General features: G+C 42.1%; 1 protein-coding gene and 1 long non-coding RNA gene across 3 annotated transcripts in view; both read left to right on the forward strand.

Moving 5' to 3' along the window:
* RETREG1 (reticulophagy regulator 1) overlaps positions 1-19089 on the forward strand; it is a 145209-nt gene that overhangs the window by 19639 nt on the left and 106481 nt on the right. The window contains exons 2-3 of one of the 2 annotated variants that reach the window (XM_075125433.1): positions 12191-12297; positions 14245-14275. The exons of the other annotated variant lie outside the window; for it this stretch is intronic. Of the exons in view, the coding sequence (XP_074981534.1) occupies positions 12191-12297; positions 14245-14275 (138 nt within the window). The remainder of the gene's footprint in view (positions 1-12190; positions 12298-14244; positions 14276-19089) is intronic. 2 annotated transcript variants of the gene reach the window in all.
* Positions 15542-18263, forward strand: LOC142071107 (uncharacterized). Its single transcript, XR_012667082.1, has 2 exons — positions 15542-16690; positions 17683-18263. It is a non-coding gene; the product is annotated as an uncharacterized LOC142071107 (long non-coding RNA).

A 19089-nucleotide genomic window follows, 5' to 3' on the forward strand; every position in this document is an offset into this window, starting at 1 on the left:
ATACCCCTTTCAAGAGTCTGATTTGTTTTGCGTACCCCAAGTTTCACCTCACTTAAAAATTACTTGCTTACAAAATCAGGCATAAAATACAAAAGGATCACAGTACTGAATCATTGCTTACTTTCTAATTTTTACAATATAATTATAAAATAAAGTAATTGGAATGTAAATATTGTACTTACATTTCAGTGTATCATATATAGAGCAATATAAACATGTCGTATGAAATTTTAGTTTGTATTGACTTCACAAGTGATTTTTATGTAGTCTGTTGTAAAACTAAACTATCTAGACGAGTTGATGTACCTCCTGGAAGACCTCTGCGTACCATCCCAGAGGTACTTGTATCCGTGGTTGAGAACTACAGATATAAAATATTATTGTTCCAAGAATCTCTGATATAGAAAAGCGTGGTCTTAACATTAACCCTGTGTACAGTAGAACTCAGAGTTACCAACTGACTGCTCAACCACACACCTCCGTTTGAACCAGAAATACACAATCAGGCAGCAACAGAGACAAAACAAACAAACCAGTACTTGGTTAATTGTAAACTACTTTTTTTTAAAGGGAAGTTTTAAAAAAAAAAAGTTTTGACAAGGTAAGGAAACTATTTGTGCTTGTTTCATTTAAATTAAGGTGGTAAAAAGCAGCATTTTTCTTCTTCATAGTAAATTTTCAAAGCTATATTAAGTCAATATTCAGTAATAAACTTTTGAAAGAATAACCAGAACATTTTGTTCAGAGTTATGAACATTTCAGGGTTACAAACAACCTCCGTTCCCGAGGTGTTCGTAACTCTGACATTCTACAGTAGTTTCCATAGTGAAGGCACAATTTATCTATGGGGCCTAGAAATCATTTTAAAAAAAGATTATACTCTTTAGTTTTTTGTTTGTTTGTTTTTAAACCAACTTCCGACTCTTTCTCCTGTTCTTTTACAGGGATTGTCAGGGTTCCCTCCCCACTCTGAACTCTAGGGTATAGATGTGGGGACCCGCATGAAAGACCCCCAAAGCTTATTTCTATCAGCTTAGGTTAAAAACTTCCCCAAGGTAAAAATTCTTCCTTGTCCTTGGACTGAATCGCTGCCACCACCAAGTGAGTTAGACAAAGATTCAGGAAAAGGACCACTTGGAGTTTCAGGAAAAGGACCACTTGTTTCCCCCAAAATATCCCCCCAAGCCCTTTCACCACCTTTCCTGGGGAGGCTTGAGAATAATATACCAACCAGATAAGTAACCCAGGTGGGCACAGACCAGACCCTTGGGTTTTTAGGACACCAGAAACCAATCAGATTCTTAAAAACAACTTTATAATAAAGAAAAAAGTAAAAGACGCACCTCTGTAAAATCAGGATGGAAGGTAATTTTACAGGGTAATAAGATTTAAAACACAGAGGATTCCCCTCTAGGCAAAAATTTAAAGTTACAAAAAACAGGAATAAACCTCCCTCTTAGCATAGGGAAAACTCACAAGTGAAAACAAAAGATAAGATAACACATTTCCTTGCTATTACTTACAGTTTTTGTAATCTTGGATACTTATTTCAGGTAGGATTTTAGGAGATGGTTTTCCTGCCCTGGTCCCTCTCTGTCCTGGAGAGAACAAGAAGACCACAGATTTGAAAGGATCTTCTTCCCTTATTGGTCCTTTTTGGTCAGGTGCCAACCAGGTTATTTGAGCTTCTTTTCCCCTTACAGGTAAAGGAGGGATTTTATGCTGCCCTTAGCTGTGTGTTTGTGACAGAGATTTTTCTCAAGAATAATTGTTCTGGAAACACTTTTCTTTACTGTTGCAGTTAGGGTTAACTCATTCTAAAGGGAAGCATTTATTCCCATTATTTCTATATACCCAAAAGAAAAGGGGAGTAGGGAGACTAAACAGCTTAAAATTAATCCAGAGCTGTATTTCCCTGTTTTTCATTCAGAGATTCAAAGGCCAAACGGGACTATTGTGATCATCTAGTCAGACCTCCTATATAAACAGGCCGTAGAATATCCCCAAAATAATTTCTAGAGCAGAACCAGTCTTGATTTAAAGATTTTCAGTGATGGAGAATCCACCACAACCATTAGTAAATTGTTCCAGTGGTTAATTACCCTCACTGTTAAAAATTTACACCTTCTTTCCAGTCTGAATTTGTCTAGCCTCAACTTCCAACCAATGGTTCATTTTATAGCTTTCTGTGTTAGATCATATTTTCCACTGAATGCATCTGATGAAGTGAGCTCACGAAAGCTTATGCTCAAATACATTTGTTAGTCTCTAAGGTGCCACAAGTACTCCTTTTCTTTTTGCGAATACAGACTAACACGGCTGCTACTCTGAAACCTGTGTTAGATCAAAGACCCATTATTAAATATTTCTTCCCCATGAAGGTACATGTAGACCTTAATCAAATCACCCTTTAATCAATTTTTGTGACTCTTCTCTGAACCCTCTCCAGTTTATCAACATCCTTCTTGCATTGTGGACACAAGAACTGGATGCAATATTTTAGCAGTGGTTGCACAAGTGACAAATATATAAGTAAAATAACCTCTCGACGACTCCTTGAATTTTCCTTGTTAATGCATCCAAGGGTTGCATTAGTCATTTAGGACATAGCATTGCACTGTGGGCCTATGTTCAGCTGATTATTCACCACAACCCCCAAAACTTTTTCAAAGTTACTGCTTCCCAGGATAGTCTCCCATCCTGTAAGTTTGATGTATGTTCTTTGTTCCTCTCTCTTGATAGATATGTGTGTGTGTATTTAAAAACATTGTTTGCATGTGCACAGCTTAACAAGCAGTCTAGGTCACTCTGAATCAGTGACCTATTGTCACGACTGGGACGTGAGCGATCTGACCCAGTGGTCAGAGCAAGCGTCCTGTGAGGAAAAGGGTTTTCTGTGCAGGATTTCAAAAATAATACATGAAACACCAAGTGAACCTTCAGAGAGCAGGATAGTTGTAGTTTAAAAGTGACTGAATTAACCTGCCAAAAGATCTTTAAGGGGCCAAGGAATTGAAAATCCAGCTTGTGAGCAGGTGTATTTGTGCGGAGATACTGGGTGGAGAGCCATACTTATGCCTGGTCTTGATGAATCTCTGCTATAGGAGGTCTAAGGTGGCCGGATTGGGAGAGGTTGCAGGTAATTGTGGATGGAATTGGGATGGTACCCTTTGTTGGTGTGTGGTGTTTTTGTGGTGTTTTTTTTGTTTTGTTTTTAAAAAATCTTTGTCCTGTGGACACATGGTCTGCATTATTGTAGGCAAATTCTGAATAGGGGAGAAGTGAATACCTATCGTCCTACTGGTGATTGTAGCATCACAGATACTATTCAAAAATTTGGTTGGCCCTTTCCATTTGGCCGTTGGACTGGGGATGGTAACCACAGGAAAGATGTGTGGATTCCCAGCAGGCTGTGCCAGAACCGGGCTGTGAACTGAGACCCCCGATTGGAGATAATGCATTCTGGAAGGCTGTAAAGACAGACTACATGGCTAATCCAGAGCTTGGCTGGCTCTTCAGGAGAGGGAAGAGATGAAGTGGTTCATTTTAGTAAATTGGTCACTGCTGTCAAAATTGTCAAATTGTTGCTGTCATAAATATAAAGGGAAGGGTAAACACGTTTAAATCCCTCCTGGCCAGAGGAAAATTCCTTTCACTTGTAAAGAGTGAAGAAGCTAGGATAACCTCGCTGGCACCTGACCAAAATGACCAATGAGGAGACAAGACACTTTCAAAAGCTGGGAGGAGAGAGAAAAACAAAGGGTCTGTGTCTGTCTGGGTGATGCTTTTGCCGGGGACAGATCAGGAATGGAGTCTTAGAACTTAGTAAGTAATCTAGCTAGATATGCGTTAGATTATGATTTCTTTAAATGGCTGAGAAATTAAGTTGTGCTGAATAGAGTGGGTATTCCTGTCTGTGTGCCTTTTTGTAAGATAAGGTTTTGCCTAGAGAGATTCTCTGTGTTTTGAATCTAATTACCCTGTAAGGTATTTACCATCCTGATTTTACAGAGGTGATTCTTTTTACTTCTATTAAAATCCTTCTTTTCAGAAACTGAATGTTTTTTCATTGTTCTTAAGATCCAAGGGTTCGGGTCTGTGTTCACCTATGCAAATTGGTGAGGATTTTTACCAAACTTTCCCCAGGAAGTGGGTTGCAAGGGTTGGGAGGATTTTGGGGGGAAAGACGTTTCCAAACAACGCTTTCCTAATAAAAATAAACCCAGATAAACATTTGGTGGTGGTAGTGGAAGTCCAAGGGCAAAGGGTAAAATAGTTTGTACCTTGGGGAAGTTTTAACCTAAGCTGGTAAAAGTAAGCTTAGGAGGTTTTCATGCAGGTCCCCACATCTGTACCCTAGAGTTCAGAGAGGGGAAGGAACCTTGACAGTTGCATTCTGGTAATTCTGCAGTAAAGTCTAGGGTGATAGCTGCCCAATGTCAAGATGGAGTCTCCAAAACTATAGGAGACTGCAGAGCTAGTGGTGTGGTGTCTTGGTGCAAGTACAAATATCACAGGAGGCAATGAATGACTGCATCATCAGGCACAGCCAGGTCATCAAAAAGAACAGGATATTAGTCACTGGGTATTGAACCACCCCAAATGTCTTGCTAGGGGAATATTGTGACGTAGTTACAAGACTGCAACCAGGGTCCAAGGTGAACACACATACAGTCACTTACATACGTAGTGTTTCAGAGGAGTCATGCTGCTGCTTGTGGATAATAGCTTGTTAGTCAGGCAGAATTCCTGATGCAGAGGCAAAGCATATCAATCTGAGAATATTGTGGTGACAAGCTGCACTGAGAAAGTTACGGGATTTGGGAATGAGGCTTGGTTTCTGGATGGGTACTTGTGGGTTGGTACCGTATCTTTGGGACAGGGCGTTCGCCTTGCCATTTTTGGATCTTGGACGGTAGGTGATAACATTGAATGGTGAGGAGAAATAGGGCCCACCAAAGCTGCTGTTGGTTTAAGGCCTTCGCCTTATGTAGATATTCCAGGTTTTTATGGTCAGTGAATACCTGGATGGGTGACAAGCTCCTTCCAGGGACTACTGCCATTCTGCATAATAGGTTTTTATCTCCAGGAGTTCCTTATCAAGTATTTTGTAGCTTAGTTCTTTGGACGTGAACTTCCTTGAGTAGCAAGCACACAGGTATAACATGTGTTTGGGGCCATGTCACTGGGACAGGAGAGTCTCAATCACTGTATTGGAGATGTCAGTTTCTACAATAAAGACCAATGTAATATTGGCATGAGCCAATGCGGGTGCTTTAGTAAAGGCAAGTTTTAGCTGATTGAATGCATGCTGGGCCTTCGATGGAATTGGACATTTTTCTGGAGGAGAGTAGTAAGCTCAGTTTTGTTTTGAAAAGTTCAGGATAAATCATCGATAAAAATTGGCAAACCCTAGGAAGTGTTTCAAGACACTTACTGTGTGGGGAGTTGGCTGATCTTGGACCTTGCGTGGGTCTGTCTGGATCCCTTCTGGGGATAAGATGAAGCCCAAGAACTCTGTGAAGGTCTGATAGAAGGCAGGCTTCTCAAGCTTTGCATAAAGGCCATGCTGCCATAAGCATTCCAAGACAGTTTGGACATGAGCATTATGTTGTTTAGGGCAGTTGGAGAAAATCAGTATGTCATCTAAGTCCCAGTATGTCTTGGAACACATAATTTATAAAATGTTGGAAGGTGGCCGGGGCACTGGTCAAACCAAAGGGTGTTACGAGATAGTCATAGTGGCCATAGCAGATTTGGAAGGCGGTCTTCCACTTGTTCTCTGCTCTGATTCATACACAGTTCTATGCCCCCTGGAGGTTCAAATTAATTAATATATGGGCAGCCCCCACACAATCCAGCAGCTCAGGATCAAATTGCAGGCAACAACTCCTGATAGTTATCTGATTCAATACACGCTAATCAACAGAGTTGGAGACTGCCGTCTTTCTTCTTGACAAAAACTGCTCGTGTGCCAGCTCATGACATTGACTTGAAGATAAACCCTCAAGCCAGATTCTCCTGGAGGTACTCTTGAAGCACTGTCAGCTTGGTTTCTGATACGGCATAAATTTATGCAAAGAGTATTTTTCCTTTTGGCTGCAGCTATATTGGGCAGTCATAGTTCTGAGGCAGAAGTAGTTTCCACGTTCTTCTTTTCAAAAACATCATTGTAGTCTTGGTATTTTGAGGGGAGTTCAGATGTAGCTTCAATGGAAGGTTCTGCCTGGACAGCCACCCCCATCGGAGTCTCTCAAGGTTTGGATGTTGGGACAGCAATCCCTGGTCTCCAACAGTGTTGTCCACCAAATTCTGATAGAAAACAGACTTCCTGTGCTTGTCACCAAGTGAGTGGATTGTGGAGGACCAGCCAGGAGATACCAATGGTCAGGGGAAACTGTGGTGAATGGATCACATCAAACTGTACCGTTTCCCGATGCCCCTTAATCACAGTCTCCAGGGGAGCTGTTTCCTCTGTTACTGGATCAGAAGACAAGGGGGAGCTATCAGGTAATCTCTATAAGGTCAGGAGTAGCCTTAAGTTTCAGGGGAATCTGCAGGATCTGGGCTGCCTCTGCGTTGATGAAGCAGTAAGCTATACCTGAGTCAATCAGGGATGGTAAAATGGGATTTTGTTGTGGCACCTCACGTATGTGCAACTGAACCAGCACCTAGAAGTGGGGAGCCCTTGGGCAGGGCTCCGGGTGCATTCCAGTCCACAGTGAAATGTGAGGGAGCTCTTTTTCCTGACTCTTTGGAGTTCATACAGGGCAGGTAGAAATGGAGTGACCTGACTCATCGTAACAAAAGGAGAGATGGTGCTGGCATCATCATTCCTTTTTTTTTTTATGGGGGTGAGCCATTGATGGCCCACATCTGCCTGCATTGGTAGAGACCTGCAAATTTGCTGATATCTGCAACATGTTTGTGGATTGTGGATGGATCTGGATCCAAATTTTATATGTAGAGCCCAGAAATCTGCAGATATCCGCTTTAGATCCTTGGACCATGTTTGCAGATCAGATGCAGATACAAATTTTGTATCCATGCAGGGCTCTATGCACTGGTTTGGCTGGAGGTAGTGGTGAAAAGATCACAGTACCTGGACTGGAGAGTAACAAGACCTCCATTTTTTCCCCTCTTTGTTCCAAAAACCGATTGTCTATACAGATGGCAAGATCCACAAGGGCATCCAGACTCATGGGTGTCTCTAACTGCGTTAATTTGTCCTTAATTTAGTCTTTCAGGCTCCACCAGAATGAGGACCTCTTTGCTGCCAGTCTGTATTGGCCGTGAGGCGGTGGAATTGCACAGCACAGGAATCTACTGTTCACTGCCCCTGTTGGAGCTTCCTTAGTGTAGCCTCTGCTGTTCAAGCTCAGTGTAGATCATCAAAGAGTACTGACATGCCTTGAAGGAAGACCTCCCAGTTGGATAGTACTGGTCTATTGCACTCCAAGAAGGAGGAGGCACCGTGAAAGGCTTCCCTGAACAGCTGGCTGATAACCAGACTCACCTTTGCATGATCAGTGCTATGGAACTGAGGGGGCATCATGAACAGGAGATCGAACTGGTTTATAAAACCTGGGAATCACTGGCAATTGTTGTGAAACTGTTCTGGCAGTGGTGTGATGCTGACAGGCCAGATGCTAGCTCTTGCCCAAGTTGCAGGCATTAGCTAAAAACTGAGAACCTTGTAGCTGGAGTCTAGGCTAGGTCTCCTCTGTTAGTTTTGCTCAAAATACGTATTAGTCTTATAAGAATGTATTTAGTGTTTAGACTCTATGAAATGCTTGTAAGTTGCTGTATGCATTAATCTCACTTGTAATGTGTATACTTCATGTTATAAGAAAATATGTATGTTTTGCTTTATAGCTTTAAAACTGTTTGCCCTGAACTTGTGAATTTAGGCATGGGAATCATTCCCCCTCTCCCTCATTCCAAAGGATTATCAAAATCAGATAGGCCATCAAGAATTATTGCAATATAAATGACTGGTTAATGGTTCTATCACACCTTGGAAATACTACATGCAAGGAAGTTCATCCTGTGGGCTTGAAAGATGAATGAAGGAAATAAAACAAAGCCACAAGAAAAATTTCCATCTTTTGGCTGTTGAACTATGAAGGGCCAAAGACTCTAAACTGAAGCCAGAAATCCCCAGGGGTTGGCTCCTGGGTCTGCTCTGCAAGATGCTTTTAATTGATAGATCGCTACAACTCTATCACTCTTAGGATTTAGATAGTAACTTTTGTGTGTATATGTCTGCTTGCTTTAACCTGTAAATAAGAGTTATTCCTTTTTCCTAGTTAATAAACCTTTAGATAGTTTATTACAGGATTGGCTACCAACGCTGCCTTTGGTGTAAGATCTAGGGTACCAGTTGATTTGGGGGTAACTGACCAGTTTCTTGGGACTGGGAGCAACTTGAACAGGAGGCAGCACTGTCTTATAAAACCCCTGAATAGCTGGTGATTACCATCAAACTGTTCTGGCAATGGTATTGGGGAGCAGGGCTGTACAAGCCGTATATAGACTGCAGTGTTTTCAGCATGCAACTGCATGACTTGGTCCTGCAATAGCTGGTTCTCCGAGGTCAGATGGATGACACAGGCCTGTAGGGGTTAGGTTGTCTGTCTGAAGGCATGTAGTCCACTCAAATGTGTCCAGTGCTCCCAAAGGGTTAGCCACGTCCATTCTTCTGGCACTGGGATTGCTCTTGTGTCCTAAGTGGTCCATGCAAACTGTCACAACCAGGATGTGGGCAGTCTGATCTAGTGGTTGGTGCAGGAGTCAGGCCAGATCCAGTACCACAAGATCAGAGTCCAAGACAGGCCAGAGGGCAAACCGAAATCAGGTGTCAGGAGGCAGGCAGGGTCAGGGTACCAGGAGGTCAGCAGCATACAGTAGGAGCCGGTATCTCATGGGGAGCGGCCCAGGGAAGCAAAGCAAGGAGAACCCAGTTGCTTGGACAGCTTCCTGTTTCTGTGCTGGGTTTATATATAAGCTGTGAACCAATCAGGATGCCTAGCATTCTGCCTACCGGATTCCAGGACTGAGGTCTTCTGTCAGAGTTCAGCTCCTATTCTAACAACAGTTAGCAGGTCACTGAGTGACAGTATGGAGCTTACTAGCTCTGAAAAGCCCTGTGGACAAGTGTTCAAGACCTGTAGTCCCCAACACCTGTCCTCTTACTTATTTACCACTCCCCCATTTCTGTGTAATCTGCAAATGTTATCAGTGATGAGTTTGTTTTCTTCATGGTCATTGCTAAAAATATCAAGTAGCATAGGACCAAGAACTGATCCCTGCAGGACTCTACGAGAGATGGACCTGAGCGGCGATGATTCTCCATTTACAGTTACATTTTGAGACCTGCCAGTTTAACATGTGCCATGCCAATTCTGTATCATTCTAATTTTTTAATCAAAAGTCATGTGATAACAAGTCAAAGGCCTCACAGAAGTATATTATATCGTTATTGCCTTCATCAGCCAAACTTGTAATATCATAAAAAGAATATCTAATTAATGTGACAGGACCTATTTTCCATAAATCTGTTTTGATAGGCATTAATTATATTACCCTCCTTTAATTCTTTATTAATCAAGTCTCATATCAGCTGCTCTATCATCTTGCCTAGGATCAATGTCAGACTGACAGGGCTATAATTACCCAGGTCATCCCATTGGCCCTTTTTAAACATTGGCACAACATTAGCTTTCTTCCAGTTTTTTGGAACTTCCCCTGTGCTCCAGGACTTGAGAATCAACATTAGCAGTCCATGGAGCTTCTTAACCATCTCTCTCTTTTTTTTTTTTAAATGCTCTTGGATACAGCTTATCTGGGTCTGCTGATTTTAAAAATGTCTAAAAAATTAGAATTAATTAGGACTACTTTGACTCACTGAAATGTGTAAGCTTGCAATGCTTAACTCATCATACAGGAAGTATTGTGGGCTCAAACTGAGCAATGACCCCATTAATACAAGTTACATGTTTGGGGTGGCTTTGGCTCTGACTCTTCACCAAAGGACATATTTTCAAAGGTAATGAGTCACTTAAAGATGGAAATAGATGCCTAATTAAATTTTTTTCAAAGCACCTAGATGCCTAAATACCATTCAGTTCAATGGAGTGAGCACCTAGGTGCCTAATGGGATTTTCAAAAGCCCTTATCTGCATCTTCAGGTGCCTAATTACCTTTGAAAATCTGGACCCAGGTGTCTTGCAGTGGTGGCTGCTCACTGTCTTTTAGAGGTCCAAATATACCTTTTCTTGGACTACTGGCTCATAAGACCCCATTTTCTCAGGGAATAATGTGGACCATTTACACCATATACAGTCTCTTCAGTAAGTTAGGCATCAGGGCAAACAAAATCTTCACTGCAGCCAGATTAAATGCTCATGCTAAATCAACGATGTTTTCATGGTACAAAATGTTGTTTGAGGAAATATTGGGATAACAGTTTTGGAGCCGTTATGGAAAGGAGTTTTGAATTAAGGAGATCTAATACTTGCATGTCAGAGAGGGTGCATGTGTACCTTGTGGTATTATTCCCTGTGCACTTGCCAGTTTCTTGAGGTCAAGCATGTATGCTGAAGCACCCAAAAATGCCAATTTGTGGTACCATCAGAGTGACTAATTTTTATAATTCAAATCTTTTCTATTCACAAGAATGCTAATCCTACAGAGTTGACACATTGTATGTGTGTGAGAAAGAGAGAGAGACACACTGAGACCTAGAAAATTAGGTCAATATAACTACACCAGTCGGGTGTGAAAAATCCACATCCCTGAGCAACTCAGTCAAACAGACCTAACCCCTGGTGTATACAGTGCTAGATCAATGGGAGAATTCTCCCGTCAACCTAGCTACTGCCTCTTGGGCAGTTGGAATATCTACACGGATGGGAGAAACCCTCCTGTTGGCGTAGGTACCATCTTCACTAGAGAAGAGACAAGCACTGGTATCACATTCCTGTAATCATTGGGGAAATCTAGCACACTAGGTTAATTCTGGGTGGATCATCTGATTGATATACTATGGAATTGTTTTAAATGTTGCACCCTTCTTTTGGTGGTTGGTGTTGTGGACTGGAGCTAACTTTCTTTTTCAATAACCAGAATGTGAGTTTACTTCAAAAACTGTATATTGTTCCCTCTTCTGGGCCCAAGTGGTTAGTTAATATTTGGGGCCTTGTTGGGTTGTTTCCATTATGAGGAGAAATTATATGAGTTAGGTATTTTGTTGGTGTAATGGTGTTTATTTACAAAGATTGTACATAAAATTCTGTCTCTGTGAACACAGTAGAAACAAACACCAGGCAGTTTTCGTGCTTGGAAATCCAGTGTGCCTTTCTAGCAAGTAGTGTGCCTAAAAGATCTGTCTCTTGTTTCCCTCCCAGGGGTGCGCTCACAAAAGCTTGTCTTGCTGTCTGCTTCTTGCATGCAGACTCGAACAGCTGCAAGCAATCAGTCCACAGTCTCTGGGAAACCCTCAGTTCATATACCTTATTTTCTGTTTGGCCATGTGATGTGGGCCAGTGTCTTGGACAGTGGCTTCCTTTGTTTTCAGCTACCACTATGTAAAGGAGCTTTAAATTGCTCCTTCTGTTTATCCTGAAAGAAATATGGTATTGGAATTCACACCCCACTGAAGTGCACTACCACACCAGGTAAACAAGCCCATTCTGTCCTGTTTTCCTTCCTACCCTTTGTTCATGTTAGTTTAAAAAAAAAAAAAAAGACTCCCAAAGATGTAATGCGTAAACAATTTCAATTACAAAGGCTTTTTTTCCCCTAGAGCCTGTGGAAATGCCCATGGAACACTTGAGCATATTTTGTTTTTGAGAGTTTTTTTCTTGTTGCTTCTTAGTGAAAATGTTGATTCATGGGTGTGTTTTGTTTTTGTTTTTTTAAGAGTGTTTCCGCTATCAAGCTCAACAGGTGCTTAAATATAGCTTTTTAAGCCAGGGTATAATGGCCATACTATACTATTATTCAGTGTTTGCTTCTTGGAAGTGACACTGAGAAGAGCAAATTCAGTGGAACTGTTAAAGCAATGTCAATATACATGTATTTTGTTTGTACTTGGTTATTCAGGTTGGGGTACAATCATGATCCTATATAACGTAAGTCTGTACTATAAGTTAAAACATTTAGTGTGATTTTTTTTAATGTATCCTAGGTTCCTTGCACTGACCCCTTGGAGAGTATATCAGCTGACTTCTCTCATAATACTTGGGGTTGTAATTATGCAGATAATGAAGGATATGGTACTGTCTAGGATAAAAGGTAAGGCAATCATCAGTACAGTAATTTACCTTTAACTTACAAATGTTTGCCTATGCTGGCTCTCATCCTATTCGTGCCCCTATTTTTTGTTTAATTTTTGTGAGAGTGTAATATGTCACAGTAAAAACATTAAATATGTAACATTTCTGAGACAAGTGACTAGTAATCTCTGAAGAAGTTTTAAAAGGAAATTCTACTCTGAAAAATCACTTTAAAATAAAGTTGTACTCATTATGTCGTTGCCCATTTTTCATGACTCTTGTTTCCTACAAAGTGTCTAAAAAGTCTCTAAAGGTATGTTTACCCTACAGTGTAAGCCCAAGGATCAAACTGAGGCTCAAGCCTAACCACCCTTGCATCAACACACAAATCACTGTAACCCAGGGCTTGGACCCAGTGTCCCAGGATTCTATGGGTATATTTACATAGCAAAGAAAAACCCACAGCTGGCCCATACCAGCTGTCCTGGGTTCGAGCTGCGGGGCTGTTTCATTGCTATGTAGACTTCCAGGCTTGGGCTGGAGCCCAGGCTCTGGGACCCTCTTCCCTGCCAGCCACTGGTTTTTCTTTTTTGTGTAGACATAGCTATGGGAGTGGAGGGTCTGAGCCTGAGTTAAGCTGGGAAACTAGGTTCAAGCCCTATTGCTTAGCCTTGTAGATTCAGCCCCACTGGACTTGTGCTGTGGGAGTACGCCAAAAGTATTCCACAATCCCAGAGGCCCACTTTCTTTGTCATCCTGGACAGTCAGCCTTGGTGAACCGTCATGTTTTCCCACACTGCACCATGAACAAAGAACTAGAGCAGCCACATTTTGTGGGCGGGGGGCTAAGAAGTCTGGGATATGAATGGTTGGACTCAGGCCCACATAACACAATGTAGGCACCGGAGCCCCAGATTGGGAACCAGGTTCAGCAGTTTCTAACTTGGTGTTACAAATGAGTGTAGCTGCTCAAGCCCTAGTTTGATAAAATCTTGAGTCTGCCAAACCAAGTTCTGCTATCCCTAGACTTACATTGCAGTATAGACATACCCTAAAAAACAGCAGAAGAGTAAGGAAGTTTATTTCCTATTTGTGCTGCTTCTTCAGTTTACTGAGGACTTTTTGTTTTCTGTTATGTTACAGGGTTTATGTGACCTTTAGTAATCAGTACCAGCTAATCATTTTTGGCACCAGATATTACTGATTTGATTGGAAGTGCAAGAGTGCACTCCTATTTTTATTATTTTGCAATCTAGCAGTGTCAGATAAGGCCAATAAAGCTATATGTTCCTAACTGTGAAATCATGGGATAGTCATATTTCACCTGAGCTAATATAAAATATCTCCAGTGACTTCATAGGAAGAGTTCAGGAAAGTCCAGAACTACTAATTGAGTACTCTCATGAAGAATCTGTCTTTTAGCTTGAGCCAGAAACCTTTTTAGATCTGAAATCAACAAATTACCCCTTGAACTAAAAGAGGAAATCTGTTAGGTCTTAGTGGGATAATAACTTTTATTTAACTCTAGCGAACCACTAGATGGCAAAATTGTTATAGTATAACGACAGATACAGAAAGTGATTGTTATCCAAATGTAATCTAATTTTGCAATCCAAAAATGTGACAAAGTTAGATTACATTGAGTATCTAATCATTCTAGTTTAAAGACAGACCAGGTTAAATAAGTACATTGATTTTTCATGAATATTTCAAACTGTTTTGAGATATCAAGTTTACAGAAAACATGTTGATTTTTCTGAAGCATGTTACTCCATTGTTTAAAATGGAAAGTATGCGTGATTTTTTTACTAGTAATCTGGGTAAATGTGACTTGTATTATAGAACTACAGAGATTTTTAGAGTAATTATTCTGTAATTTGGTGCACTGTTGAAAAATTGAAGGGCAAAAAACAGTTCTGCTGTATATATCAGTGCTATTTTTCATCTTACGCTTTGCTTATTTCAGGTGCACAGCTATGGAGGAGCCTCACTGACAGGTAGGTGCCATTTAAAAATTCTGAATTTTACAAATGATTCTCCCAAATAGCCCACAAAACAAGAACTGCGTTATTTTGACCACAGTGTAGTTTGTTCTATATTACTGGCTGTTCACACGATGCCTCAGTTTTAAATAGATTTTTTAAATAGTATTCTTTGTGAAAGTTATAACTTTTAAGTTTTTTAAGTTATAAGTTTTTTATTTGAATTGTATCACAGTATATTATTCAGTCAAGTATCAGATTTTTAAGAAGCAACCTGCTTTTTGAATGTTACCATTTTCTTCTTTAAGAAGTATTGTCCTCTTCTGGGTTTTCTGCCACTTTGAATGTGTTTAATTTGAAGTTAGTTCTTGGGAAAGATACTGGATTTACAGCTCTGAAGAGCAATGTCTTCCATTCTTAAGTGTGTCCGTACAAGGTTCCCCTCACCATTGTGCTCCTGGTGGGTAGTGACCAGCACTAGACTAAAACAGAACCTTGGAGTTACGAACACCAGAGTTACAAACTGACCGCTCAACCACACATCTCATTTGGAACCACAAATACGCAGTCGGACAGCAGCAGAGACTAAAAGAAAAACCTCAACAACAGTACAGTACTGTGTTAAATGTAAACTACTGAAAAAACAAAGGGAAAGTTTAAAAAAATTTTTTTGGACAGGGTCAGGGATCAGTTTCTTTGTTTGTTTCATTTAAATTAAGATGGTTAAAAGTAGACTTTTTCTTCTGCATAGTAAAGTTTCAAAGCTGTATTAAGTCAGTGTTCAGTTGTAAACTTTTTCAAGAACAACCATAACATTTTGTTTAGAGTTACAAACAACCTCCATTCCCAAGGTGTTCATAATTCTGAGGTTCTACTGTAGATCAATTCAATGCTCTGTCAGTTGCTAGCATCTCTAAAATGGCTACCCTGGATACCTATTAATGATGATTGTTAAACCTGTTAGTAGGCATTGGACTGTCACAGATGGCTAATTTTGTCTGTCTAAACCCCCTGTATTTATCCCACACACACAAATGTTTGTGCAGTGTCATTGGGGTAGATTAGCTGTATTTCATTAGTGGATGAAATTAATCTTATATACAGTCCTATGAAGTAATTTGGGAATCTTCTGAATAAAAATGCTATAGAAATGTAAGGCATTATTACTTTACATAGGCTACCAAACAACTGTTAGATGGTAATGATTTTCAGTTACCTGACTACTGACAGCATTTGGAACAGTGGCCTTGAGGTGTAAGACACAGACTTAGTGACATGATTTAAAAATTCCACTCAACTCTAGCTGTGCACTGGAAAGCTAGCAATCCGTAATGTGGACGCTGAAACATAAGATTCAGCTTTTATTCTTTTCTAAATAGGCATTTATACCTGCCTCAGTTCATATTGTAGTATCTCAGTGCTTCCACTGGTGTATTAGACAACGTAATGTGGGTCTCCTCTTTTCTCTCATCCTCTTCCCATGAGGAAAATTGTAGGCTGTGTAGTGTTTTGCTTTGGTAGTCTTTTTAAATATATACATGCAGCTGTGTGCTTACATTAGGCCTGGTCTACGCTATGAGTTTGTTGGATTTAGCACTGTTAAATCGAATTAACCCTGCACCCATCCACACAACGAAGCCGTTTTTTTCGACATAAAGGGCTCTTAAAACCGATTTCTATACTCCTCCCCAATGAGGGGATTAGCACTGAAATCGACATCGCCGTTTCAAATTAGGGTTAGTATGGACGCAATTTGAAGGTATTGGCCTCCAGGAGCTATCCCACAGTGCACCATTGTGACCGCTCTGGACAGCACTCTGAACTCGGATGCACTGGCCAGGTGTACAGGAAAAGCCCTGGGAACTTTTGAATCTCATTTCCTGTTTGGCCAGGTAAGCTCATCAACACAGGTGACCATGCAGTCCCAGAATCAAAAAAGAGCTCCAGCATGGACCGAAAGGGAGGTACTGGATCTGATCGCTGTATGGGGAGAGGAATCCATGCTATCAGCTACGTTCCAAAAGGCAAAGTGCCAAAACATTTTAAAAAATCTCCGAGGCCATGAGGGACAGAGGCTACAGCAGGCACGCAACACAGTGCCGCATGAAACTTAAGGAGTTCAGACAAGCGTACCAGAAAACCAAAGGATCAAATGGATGCTCCAGAACAGAGCCCCAGACATGCCACTTCTACGCTGAGCTGCATGCAATTCTAGGGGGGGCCACCACCACTACCCCACCCCTGTCCATGGACTCTGATGATTGGGTACTCTCCACCATGCCTGAGGATTTTGCGGACGGGGAAGATGAGGAGGAGGAGGACGAGCTTGAGGAGAGCACACAGCACACCGCTCTCCGTGACAGCCAGGATCTTTTATCACCCTGACTGAAATACCCTCCCAACCCAACAAAGCCGGAGAAGGGACATCTGGTGAGTGTACCTTTTTAAATATAATACATGTTATAAAAGCAAGTGTTTTTTAATGACTAAGTAGCCCTGGGGACTTGGGATGCATTTGTGGCCAGTACAGCTACTAAAAAGTATGTTAATGTGTCTGGGGATGGAGCGGAAATCCTCCAGGGACATCTCCATGAAGCTCTCCTGGAGATACTCTAAAAGCCTTTGCAGAAGGTTTCTGGGGAGAGCAGCTTTATTCCGTCCTCCATGGAAGGACACTTTACCACGCCATGCTAGTAGCAAGTAATCTGGTATCGTTGCATGATGAAGCCTGGAAGTCTGTGGTCCTGGTGTTTGCTGGCATTCAAGCAACATCCGTTCTTTATCTCTCTGTGTTATCCTCAGGAGAGTGATATTGTTCATGGCAACCTGGTTGAAATAGGGGAATTTAATTAAGGGGACATTCAGAGGTGGCCGTTCCTACTGGGCTGTTTTCCTGTGGCTGAAAAGAAATCCTCCCTGCAGTTAGCCACACAGTGGTGGGGGAGGGGTGGTGCTGGCTCCATTGGCGCTGAGCTGTTCGCATTTGGCTAGCAGGGGTCTTTTCTGATACCAGCCAGGCGGTGGGGGGAGGGGTAAAGCAATCATCCCAGAGAATTGGATGTGAGGGGGTTAGTTTGGTTTCTGCTGCTACACATTAACAGGAAAACCGCAGCACTAAATGGCCAACCCAACGGGCTTTGCTTGGTATGGGAGAGGAGGGCGCTGCTGTTATGAAGGTTGAAGAAGCCGAAAGACTATGGCTTGCCATGGCCGCCTGCAAGCCAAATTCTGTCGCCTGGCACTGCATGTGTGATCTCTAACACCCAAAGCCTCAGGCACTCAATATAAGATGCAAAATGCGACGTTGTACCAAAATCACATGTGCTATGTAATGTGAATAGTGTTGTGCACCATGAAAGAGTATAGCCATTGTTCTGTAAAATGTATCTTTTTAAATACTTCACTCCCTTTTTTTCCTCCAGCAGCTGCAAATGTTTCAAGCCTCCCTCCTCCTTCCCAAAGGCTATCTCAGATAAGGCAGCGAAAAAAACCGCATGCACGATGAAATGTTCTCTGAGCTCATGCAGTTGTCCGGCACTGACAGAGCTCAGCAGAATGTGTGGAGGGACACAATAGCAGAGTACAGAAAAGAGGCCAATGAACGTGAGGAGAGCTGGCATCAGGAAGATCAGAGGGGGCATGATGCAATGCTGGGGCTACTGCAGGATCAAACGGACATGCTCTGGCGCCTGGTGGAGGTTCATGAACGGCAGCAGGATCACAGACTGCTGCTGCAGCCACTGTTTAACCACCCTCCCTCCTCCCCAAGTTCCATAGCTTCCTCACCCAGACACCCAAGAACCTGGGGGGAGGAAGGGGAGGCTCTGGGCACCCAACTACTCCACTCCAGTGGACAGCCCAAGCAACAGAAGACTGTCATTCAACAAGTTTTGAAGTGGCCTTTTCCTTCCCTCCTACCCTCCTCCCACACCCCAACTGGGCTATCTTGTGAGTTATCTCCCTATTTTTATAATCAATTAATAAAGAATACATGTTTTTTAAACGATAGTGACTTTGTTTCCTTTGCAAGCGAGCTGTGATCAAAGTGCGGAGGGCGGATGTCTTACAGGGAATTTAGAGGCAACCAAGGGGGCGGGTTTTCATCAAGGAGAAACAAACAGAAGTGTCACACAGTACCCTGGCCAGTCATTAAACTGATTTTCAAAACTTTTCTGATGCGCAGCGCTACCTGCTGTGCTCTTCTAATCGACCTGGTGTCTGGCTGCTTGTATTCAGCAGCAAGGTGATTTGCATTAACCTCCCACCCCGCCATAAACGTCTCCCCCTTACTCTCACAGAGATTGTGGAGCACACAGCAAGCAGCAATAACAATGGGAATATTGGTTTCACAGAGGACTGAGCGAGTCAGTAAACTGCGCCAGCAACTCTTTAAACGTCCAAATGCACACTCTGCCACCATTCTGCACTTGCTCAGCCTATAGTTGAACAGCTCCTTACTACTGTCCAGGGTGTCTGTGTACAGCTTCATGAGCCAGGGCATTAAGGGATAGGCTGGGTCCACAAGGATAACTATAGGCATTTCAATATCCCCAACAGTTATTTTCTGGTCTGGGAATAAAGTCCCTTCCTGCAGCTTTTGAAACAGACCAGAGTTCCTGAAGATGCGAGCATCATGTACCTTTCCCGGCCATCCCAGGTTGATGTTGGTGAACGTCCCTTGTGATCCACCAGTGCTTGCAGCACCACTGAAAAGCACCCCGTGCGGTTTATGTACTGGCTGCCCTGGTGGTCCGGTCCCAAGATAGGGATGTGCGTTCCATCTATAGCCCCACCACAGTTAGGGAATCCCATTGCAGCAAAGCCATCTA

Source organism: Caretta caretta, chromosome 2 (assembly GCF_965140235.1).
Source record: "Caretta caretta isolate rCarCar2 chromosome 2, rCarCar1.hap1, whole genome shotgun sequence".
Lineage (NCBI taxonomy): Eukaryota > Metazoa > Chordata > Testudines > Cheloniidae > Caretta > Caretta caretta.